This window comes from Lithobates pipiens, unplaced genomic scaffold (assembly GCF_037356315.1).
Source record: "Lithobates pipiens isolate NorthernLeopardFrog02 unplaced genomic scaffold, aLitPip1_a1.2 Scaffold_8, whole genome shotgun sequence".
Lineage (NCBI taxonomy): Eukaryota > Metazoa > Chordata > Amphibia > Anura > Ranidae > Lithobates > Lithobates pipiens.
The window spans coordinates 621670603-621681463 of record NW_027507903.1 but is presented as its reverse complement, the minus strand read 5'-3'; the positions used below and the strand labels follow the sequence as shown (position 1 = coordinate 621681463).

Below are 10861 nucleotides of genomic sequence, written 5' to 3'. Positions count from 1 at the left end.
TCTGCCCCGATCTTCTGTATCAACGGGGTATAATTTAAGGAGTATAGGTTTGATAGAGAGGCTGGGAGTTGGATTCCCAAGTAAGTAATTGCAGTTTCTTTCCATTTGAACGAAAAGTTAGTACGGCATATCGAACACAGCGAGGCAGGCAATGATATATTCAAGGCGCTAGATTTGTCAAAGTTGATCTGTAAGTTAGAAAGCGTTTTAAAGTCCGAGAAGTCTTGTAACAAGTTGGGGATGGACGTCAGTGGGGCGGAGAGGAAGAGGAGAATATCGTCCGCAAACGCTGCGACCTTGTATGTGTGATTTTTAATGTCGATTCCTCTAATGTCTGTGTTAGCTCTGAGCCGTCTTAATAGGGGTTCTAGTGTTAAGACAAACATCAAGGGGGATAGAGGGCATCCCTGACGTGTACCATTCGATATGGAGAAGGCGTCCGACAGATGGCCATTTACTTTCACCTTTGCTGTGGGGACAGAGTAAAGAGCTAGAATTGAATTCAATAAGCGAGGCGGGATATGTATAGCCTTCAGTACCTCAGACATATAGTCCCAGGCCACTCTGTCGAACGCCTTCTCCGCATCCAGCGATAGCATGAACCCAGGTGTCTTAGAAATTGATAGCCAGTGACCTACATTCAGGGCTTTAAGGGTGTTATCCCTAGCTTCTCTTCCCGGAATAAATCCGACTTGATCTGGACTAATGAGTTGGGGTAGAAGTGGTAAAAGTCTATTAGCTAGGGCTTTGGCGTACCATTTAAGGTCTACATTCAGTAGAGAGATTGGTCTATAGTTCGTTACTGTCAGGGGGTCCTTTCCCGGTTTCGGTATAACCGCTATATGTGCTTGTAAAAATTCAACAGGGGGAGGGATAGGCTCAGCAAGTGAGCGGAAAGCCTTCAGAAAATGTGGTAACAGGATGTCAGTAAACGTTTTATAATAGGCTACTGTTAACCCGTCAGGGCCTGGGCTCTTCCCTGGTTTGAGCTGTTTGAGAGCTATAATGATTTCTTCTGACGTTAAAGGAGAGTCTAAATCTCTAGCTGTGTCATCTGAGACGGGGTCGGGACTGTAGCGAAGTAAAAAGTCTTTGATTTTTCCTTGTCGTAAAGTCGATTGATCTTCCGTCTGTGTCGGGGGGGTTAGATTGTAAAGCTTTGTATAATACTTAACGAACTGATTAGCTATTTCTTCAGATTTGTGCATCTTTCTGCCATTGACATCGGACAGAGAATGAATGGTATTGGCGGCTCTTCTAATTTGAAGTGCTCTGGCCAATAGCTTGCTAGTTTTGTTGCCATATTCGTAAAAAGATTTTTTGTAAAGAACATATTTGCGTTTGGTTTGTGTGTCTAACAGTTCTAGGAGTTTTGCTCTAGCTTCCGTAAGTTCCGTAAGTGTAGCTACTGCTTGGGAATGTTTGTGGGCCGCTTCTAGTCTCTTAATTTGAGTGGTGAGGTCTAAATATATCTTCTTTTTTTCGCGGTTGCGTTTGGCTTTAAGAGCAATCATTATTCCCCTAATTACACTCTTATGTGCCGCCCAATTATTTAAAGGGGAAGTATCTTCAGCTTTGTTTTCGGTAAAGAAGTGTTTCAAGTGGGTATTGAGTTCTGCCTGAATGGATGCGTCGGTGAGTAGGGATGAGTCAAGTCTCCAACTTGGGGTCAGCGATTTGGCTATCGGGAATTGTAGGGTGATCGAAATTGGGTGGTGATCCGATATGACCATTGGGTCTATGGAAGCTTTTCGTAGTAGCGGTAAGTCTTTTTGTGTTAAGAATAGAAAGTCAATACGTGAATATCTGTCATGGGGGGCTGAATAATAGGTATAGTCTCTACAGTCAGGGTTCAAAGTACGCCAAGTATCATGGAGTAACAGTGTAGTCAGGGATGAGTTGATAGCCTTCAAGGCTCTATATGGAAGAGAGGACGTGCCGGTGGATGTGTCAAGGATGGGTACAAGGGGAGCGTTAAAGTCTCCTCCCAGGATCACAAGTCCTTCCTGGAAGGAGATTAGTAAGGTCGTTATCTTCTTGAAAAAAGCCACCTGTTGAGTGTTTGGGGCATATAAGTTGACTAAGGTAATTGTTGTGCCAGCATATTGACCTTTGAGGAAGATAAACCTGCCGTGTTCATCTATTAATTGATCAGTGAGTTGAAAGGGGCTATTTTTGTGAAACAATATTGAGACTCCTTTCGACTTTGTGAGAGGGGAAGTAGCGTGGAAGGCTGTAGGGTATTTATCATCCCGAAGTTTTGGGGTTGCGTTTGTCTTAAAATGTGTTTCTTGCAGAAAAATGATGTCTGCTTTATCCCTGTGCATAGTGAGGAGGAGTTTGGATCTTTTCTCCGGGATATTCAGACCCTTAACATTAAGTGAAATTATTTTAGCTGTGAGGGGGACTGATGGATTCAGGGTAGAAGACATGTTGGGATATTCCTCTGTCTATGTGGAGAGAGGGGATGCAGTGAGAGCCGAGTCGACTCTAGGTGAGGGAAGAGGTTGAGTAACCGGAGTTTACCCAACCAAGGTTTAACTGGCGTGGTAAAGTCCTTGGAAATCCTCAAAGGGACACCCGGACTATGTATATATAGTCGCCAGATAGGGTCAGCGGTGTTGTAGGGTAAGTGTTATTGTATATCTGAAAGGTACCGCTGTAGTGGGGTTGACTCAACCCAGGACGAAGATGGAGCGCCTATAGAGTTGAAATTCTATCAAAATTGGTATTGTGACAAAAGGTCAACTTTTTCCGTTGGTTTGTACCAAAGAACTGAAAATTATACCTAAATCGGTACGGTATCCAAATCAATTGTGATCCGTCTAGCCTGCGGCCGGATCAGCAATTGATAAAAAAAGATTACCATCAGCTAGTGTAGGGGATGTCATGTAAACCTCTGCTAGCCCAGCTAATTATGCCTAAGGTCGTTATAGGATAGAATCCTCGACTTGAAACAGTAATGGGCTATCAGTGGAATAGATTACCTCCGCTCAGTTAGTTTAATTCTTGAGTATGTCGCTATGAGCGATGCTAGTGACATAGATTATCTAGGCCATAGATCACATCAATGTGTGGAAGACCTGGCCCGTGGACTTGTTATCAGCTACTTAGTGAAGCAATAGCTTGAAAAATAAGGTGTAAAACATAAACCAGAACCAATGTCTAACTAAAATATGAACAAACAATATCAAAATCCCAAAAGGACTGTTGCACTCTCATGCGTTAACATCATCGTATAATCCCCCTTGTCTTTGAGATAATAACTCGGTTAAAAGAACGAAAGACTAAAATATGAAAACACTGAAGGTCAGACGTCAAATATCACAGTGAAGAGGGCAGCTCTATCATTATGAGAAATATTGTCACCTCCGGGAAGGCCCCCACAGAGCGTCATGGAGGAGCCCGGAAATGTCAGTGGGTGGCGATAAGCCTGTCACCCTTGTTGCTCCTGTGTGACTACTAAGCCCAGGCTTACATGAGGTCTGTTGTGTCCAACCCCTTGGGATGGAATAAAATTATCACTACCTCGTACCTCTCTAGCGTGGCTAATAGAGGATGGACACAGCAGAGCCCGCCGGTAAAAACCACATATGCTGTCTAGATCATTAGTCTCAATAAAGCAGGATGAAGCTCCATTTACAAAGCGTTACCGTAATTCTGGAAATGAGCCCTTCAGTGCGAGGACATGAGCACAGTCCTATCCCTTTTGGCATATCTTCGAGTTTAGATGCAGTCCACGTTGCTGAATAAGGATCCTGCTGTTTCCATGTATAATGAAGTCGGTCGTGCTGGAAGGGTGCGAACGCCCATGTAAGGTATGGAGAGCAAAAGTTCGGATTAACGTTCAAGTCGTAACGACCTCCTTCGGTCGGAGGTGTAGAGTTCCGTGCATACATCCGTACGTGAGTACGTTCGCAGGTGAAGGTTCTAAAGTGTAGCCTTCCGATCAAGTCAGTGGAAAGCTGTCCGAAAGCAGCACCGACGGTGTATGATGGTCGTAGCGTCCGATCGAGTTTCTTAGTGAAAAGGGACGTGTTCGATCTTGATCCGAGGGAACCCAGTTGAGAAAAGAGGTTCAAGGAGACGTGCTTGCGTCTTTCAGTGGGAGTAGCTTGGCAAAGTGAGCTGGTTAGTAACATTAAGATCGGATCAAAGACAACCATGTACATAGATAGTAGCGTACAACGGAGGGTATATACGAGAGTTTTAAAGCGGAACCATAGTGGTGTAACGACAGTCTATAACTGGGGAAACAACAGTGTTAGACATGGGTTGCTCCAAAGGATGATATGTAGACCAGCTTACCGATCCCTTCGTGCCCTTCTCGGTAGCGGTGCCGCAGAGGGGCTCGGTGGCGGGTGCCTGACGCTGGAACCTCCTCCTGCCCTGCTCAAAGAAGGGGATCTGCGTCTCCGTGGATTCGATGTTTGAAAGTCCATGCGTTCATGGTCTGGGTAGCCACGCACCGGGATTTGAAAATCCGCATACCAATTCGGGAGGTCTATGTACGGGATGTCCAGCACACGGCAAAACGAATCCAGCTCCTCCGGGACCCTTAGGGTGGCGGTGCGGCCAAGGTGTGTGGCTTGTAAAGCGAACGGGAACCGCCAACGATAACGTATGTCCCTGTTCCTCAAGACATCCAATAACGGGCGTAAATCTCGTCGGTGCCTCAATGTTATCGCCGATAAGTCTTGGAAGATATTAATAGGGTTGTCCTCATATGTTAATCCTGGTCGGTCTCGGGCCTGTTTGAGAATCTCTTCCTTAATTGCAAACTCATCGATGTGACAGATTACATCCCTTGGTGGGTCCGCTTCTTTGCCCTTGGGCCTCAGTGCCCTGTGTATACGCTCCATAGCGATAGCAGTCTGTTGAGGCCTATCCAGGAGTTGATTAAATACAGAAGTCACAGCCGGGATCAATTGTTCTTGGTCGATGGATTCAGGCAGGCCGCGCACCCTGAGATTATGCCTGCGGCCTCTATTATCAATATCCTCGACGTGGCGTTGAAGATCACGGAGCTGCATGGTGTGGGTATCAACACGACGGTCGGTTCTGTGTATGGCCTGTTGGTGCTGTGAGGCCTGAGTTTCCACCGCGTGTACGCGACCTGCGATGTCATGGAGTTCTCGGCGGAGGTCGGAGATCGCAGCTGTAAGTGTGTCTTTTATGTCCGCCGCTACCGCCCTCAGGTCTTGTAGGCTGGGGTGTTGATGGAGCGGAGGGTGAGCGGGTCCTGGCGCCGGCGGTGTGTCCGTTGGGGTAAGTGTGATGCCGACATGGCCACGGGCGGGAGAGTTCAGCGCCATGTTTGCTCCTTGGGTCCGGAAAAGTTCCGGGATAGTAGGGGCTGAGCGAGTGCTAAGGTCTCTTGGAGAGCGGGAGCGGGATGTCGAACGACTCCGGGAAGAGGTGCCCATTGTTTGAGCGGAGTGTGCTGGTGGAATTCCCCGGTAATCAGGTTATAGGCCACAGGCTAGACGGAGCTAAGGAGTCAAGCAGCCATCTTCATCCCAAGGCAAGCCACGCCCCCGGGACTGTTCTAAGCACGGGAAACACGCGCCACTTTACAGGCATACTATAGACATCCACCAGGTATGATATTTAAAGCAATATTTCACTTTTCTTTCACTTTAAGCATCATTAAAATCTGTGCTTCCAAAAAAACTGCAATTTTTAAAACTTTTTTTGCATTAATACATGTCCCCTGGGGCAGGACCCGGGTCCCCAAACCCTTTTTAGGACAATAACTTGCATATTAGCCTTTAAAATTAGCACTTTTGATTTTTAACATTCGAGTCCCATAGACTTTAACGGGGTTCTAAAGTTCACACAAATTTTCGGTCCGTTCACAGGTTTTGGTGCGAACCAAACCCGGGGCTATTCGGCTCATCCCTAATTACCATATTGATTTGCATATGTTGGAGCATATATATTTTTTGGATATGCCATATGGACACTTTTCATTATGTATGAGTGTTTTATGTTGATCATTTCACAATGTTAATATTTAGGAGTTAATTAATTTAGTGCGCTACTGTGAAATTATTTGTCTCTCTCTCTTTTTTACACTTGTTTCACCTCATTTGCATATTTATTGAATATTAAGTGGCAGCACAGATTCTTTAGCGTATACATACTCAGAGGCACCCGTGTTTTCTCTCTCTCTCTGCATGTTTGGAGTTTGCTTCCACTTTCCCTGGAAGGCTTGCCCTGATGTAATGTACTGTCCTCTAATACAGAGCTGGTTAGCTCAAAGGACTTGTAGATGGACTTGTGTTATATCCAAAACATCCAATAGGCTGTGCCATTACCCCATGTATTTTTCTTAAAGTTAATAAGGGGGCTGGAGGACCTCAAATATGAAGAAATGACTAGAAGCACTAAACATATTCTTCATGGAGAAGAGGCGCTTGAGAGGAGATACAATAGCAATATAAAAATGACCTCAATGGTAATTCTGGCAAAGGGAATAAACTATTCAGTCTCAGTGAATGAAAGAAGACACTGGCCACTCAATGAAACTGAAGGAGAAACTGTTTTACCTTAAACTACATAGGGGTGTTTTCAGGGCAGTAAGGATGTGGAATTCACTTCCACAATCGGTAGTGTGTCAGCAGGAAGTGTTTATAGTTATGTGCATCTTAGTGAGCACAGTATACGGGAAATGGTGTCTTTAATCAACCTTACCAACTATGGTAACTATATGTTACCATATCATTCTTTACTCCAAAAATTTTTAAAAAATCATCATACTCATATCAAGTGTGACCTGACATAATGTCAATTTTCACAATGAATTCCTGAATTATTTTTATTGACAGAACATTATAAAATAATAATAAATAGAGAAAGTTTCAAAATGGCTTTAGATAATAAAATGATTCTTTAATTTAAAAATAATAATCCATGTTTGCATACTTTAAAAGTCTAAGGTGTTGTAAGGCTCTGATGTCACAAAAATTATTCCAGATGTCACATGATATATGGGCATAGCTCATTAAGTGATTAGTTCACATGACCTTTAATGTTGAGCTTTTTAATTCATAGAAGGGACATTGTTAAGAATTTTAAAATGGTCTCTCCACGTCTGCTTAAGATTCCAACCATAAAAGTGTATAAAATAAAACAGATACATTTAAAGTAAACACCATTTTTGATAAACATTTTATTAAAAATCCCAGGAAAAGATGTAATTTCATGTTTTTAAATGTTTCATGTATTAAAATCAACATAAATAGCATAAAATCAATGCTAATGGAATACTTTATCAAAAGTCAAAATAATTTTATGCTCTGGTAAAAAAAAAAAAAAAAAGGGAATCCAAAGCATATGGTGTTCTCAATCTTTTTGTTTTTTAATTCCTCTTATGTATTGGTTGCAGAGGAATTAATGTACATATGACTACTCGAATATCCTGATTTCTTATGCTATATATAAAGGGATTAAGCAAGGGGATCACCACTGTGTAAACTACTGATATCATCTTGTTAAGGGTTTGTGAGCTGGGAACCAGATAAATTATTATTAAGGACCCATAATACATAATCACTACAGAGAGGTGAGAGCTACAGGTTGAGAAAGCTTTCTTACTCCCAGTAATAGAGGACATACGTAGAATGGCTATGACAACACAACTGTAGCTCACTAAAATCAAAATAAATGGTATGACCATGATAGGGAATGAGAGAATGAATATTTCTATCTCAAGAACTGAAGTGTCTGAGCAAGCAAGGTCAACAAAGGGAGCAAGATCACAGAAGTAATGGTCAATGATGTTGGGTCCACAGAATTTAAGCTGAGTTAGAAGACTCATTGTTATCAATGTTGATGTAAAGCCAAGCATCCAGCAAAAGATTACCAGGGAATACTGAAGTTTCTTGCTCATAATTTTGTTATAGAGCAAAGGCTTACATATGGCCAAGTACCGGTCATAGGCCATTGCTGCAAGAAGATAGCATTCTGTACTACCTGATGCACAGTAGAGATAACTCTGAGCAATACAACCAGGAATGGATATGAAGGCTCCTTTCAGCCATATGATCTTTAGCATATTGGGTATAATAAGAGTTCCCACCAACATTTCTGAAAACAAGAAATGTTTGAGAAAAAAGTACATGGGGGAGGTAAGAATTGGTCTGGTTGAGAGCAATACGATAATCAAAACATCAATAAAAAGTGCAGAAGTATAAGCTACAAGTATAAAAATGAAGATAACAATCATTAATCTACCCAAGTCTTGAAAACCCAACAGGAGAAATTCTGTTATTTCTGTCCCATTCTGTTCACTCATTATTGACTTTCTGTGAATACAGAATCAAAAATCATGTTTTAGAATACATTTTCATTTTGTTTATTGTATTATTAAAAATGTTGCTACAGAGATTCATACCTAATTAATTGCAATAATAATAAAAAAAAAAAAACTTACAACAATTTGATAATTGAAATTAATTTTATCTCAGAGAAATGGTAAACTGGTTTTAAATTTTATCAATTGGAAGGCAGCAGTAGCTTCATGTAATTGAAATTCCTCAATTACAGCAGGCCAGAAAAAAGGGACAAGAAGGTCGTATATGGCCCAAAAAACATGTCTGCTAGATACAATTTGCAGTGAAAATGTTTGCCTTCTTTAAAAGATAACCATTCTTTTTTTTGGTTAATTTATTTCTTTACTAACATCTGTTCATAATTATTGTATTTCGTTTAAGATCTTAGGCAGCAAATAAACATGTTGTCCCTGAAGTTGATGTGTTGAAAGCAGAAAAAATAGGAAATTTGTTGTATACAGTATGGGACCGCATAGCTGCAGGGTGCCCACGCTGACCTGTGTCCTAAGCCAAAAGTGCCTACAAGAGATATGTGAGCATCGGAACGTGCCCATTGAACAATGGAAGAGGGTGGTCTGATGAATCACATCATGTAAATGGCTGGGTGTGTGTGAGTCATTTATCTGGGAAAGAAATGGAATCAGAATGCAATTTTGGAAGAAGGCAAGCCAACAGTATGATGGGTTGGGCAAAGTTCTGCTGGGAAATCTTGGGTCCTGCCATTTATGTGAATACTCCTTAATACATACTACCTACCTAAACATTGTTCTCTTCATGGAAACGGTCTTCCCTGATGGCAGGGACCCAAAATGGTCAAAGAATGGTGAGAGGAACACAACAATTATTTTGAGGTGTTGATTCCAAATTCTCTAGATCTCAATCCAATGAAGATTTGGTGGCATGTGCTGGAAAAACAAATCCAATCCATGGAGGCACCACCTCACAATTTACAGGACTCTAGGCTGGGTTCACACTGCCACACGGTGTGGCTCACAGCAGGGGTCTGGTGCATCCCTGTTCATCGTAGCACATGAATTCCATATGTGTGGGAAAAATTTAAATTCTCAAATCCTTTAATTTGAAAATACAGGCCAATAGAAGGAGGATTAGGAAATGTGCCATAATACAGTGGACAATAGTGACTATAAAAAGTCCTTACAAATCTAAAACTGAAAACGGAACAATGTTTATAAGTATCAAGCCTTCTATCTTCTAGCTGCAAGGAATCTCAGATATTTATTCAGTCTTTATGTGGAAACTGGATTTAAAAAAAAAAAAAAAAAACCACAAGGAATTATTTTCCCAATGGTCATAATTGTGTAGATTAGAGGCTGTGAAATTTTTATTCCGATAGAATTACATTTGTGTAATTTCTTTAGGGATGTATTCCTGTAGGTTTTACCACAGCTTTCTCTTTATTTTCCTTTGTCAAGCCAATAAACATAAAACAGTGGACTAGGATATCAAAAAAATAAAAAATGAAACAAGATGACCTAGAACCCAAATCTGACCATCAGGTGTTTATAATATAAAAAAACTATGGCTGCAGCACTCACCTTCTATTCACTACCGTTCCCCACAATAAATCCTTTCTACCATTAGATGTTCTTAGTGTTTTGTGTTTACATACCTGGATCCCGGAAGACTTAAGGCCCATACACACAGACTTTTTGACAACAAACATGCAAATTAGCGTGTGTACGCTCCATCGGACAAACTTTTTTGGTTTTCATTGGACTTTTGTTGGCTGTGCGAAAGGACAAACTTTCTGGCAACAAAAGTCCGATGGAGCAAAGTCTGATCATGTGTACAGAAAACCATAGGACTTTTGTACAAAGTACAAACAGGCATGCTCAGAACCAATGCAAAAGATCAGACAACAATACAGAAGTTGACCAAAGGTGGCGGTAAAGAGCAGAAAAACCACGTGATTTGGTGAAAGTTGGCTGAAAAAGTCCTGCTGTGTGTATGCAATGCAAGTTCAGGGCCGACACCCTTTGTACAAAAATCCAAGGGCAAGTTTGTACAAAGTCTTATCGTGTGTATGAGGCTTTAGGACATCAGGATGCTGTGGACCTACCCTTGTTCACTTACAGAGTAATGATGAGTAATGATGCAGAGTGTGGCACCAATAGACACAGGTTAAATTTCAAAGAGGAGCATCACCACAGAGTGTCACTGTGAATGCAAAAAAATAATCAACAGCGCCATGTCATGAATTGAAAGTATACAAGAAGGAGTGAACTCAAGATGGACTTTTTAGTCACCACAGTATACAAAAAAATTGAAATACAATAACTTATTGATACAAAGTTTTTTTTTAAAAAACAACAACACAACAGTGCCATTAAAATTGCTAACAAGATAAGCTAGACATGGGTGCCGTCACAAAATTTGTTTTGTTTCGTTCCATTTTGTTCCCTACGAAAAAAAAAATTGTGTTTCGGAATTTGTGTAAGAAATTCAATTCGGATTCGTACAAAATACGAATTTTCGTTAGATTCGGAAACTTTTCGTTAAAATAA

The 10861-nt window shown here is 41.3% G+C and overlaps 1 protein-coding gene across 1 annotated transcript; it reads right to left on the bottom strand.

Moving 5' to 3' along the window:
- Positions 1 to 7335: 7335 nt before the first annotated feature.
- LOC143963888 (olfactory receptor 6C6-like) lies at positions 7336 to 8296 on the bottom strand. Its single transcript, XM_077473627.1, has one exon. The coding sequence runs from the start codon at positions 8228 to 8230 to the stop codon at positions 7364 to 7366; it is 867 nt and encodes a 288-aa protein (XP_077329753.1). The 5' UTR covers positions 8231 to 8296; the 3' UTR covers positions 7336 to 7363.
- Positions 8297 to 10861: the final 2565 nt, after the last annotated feature.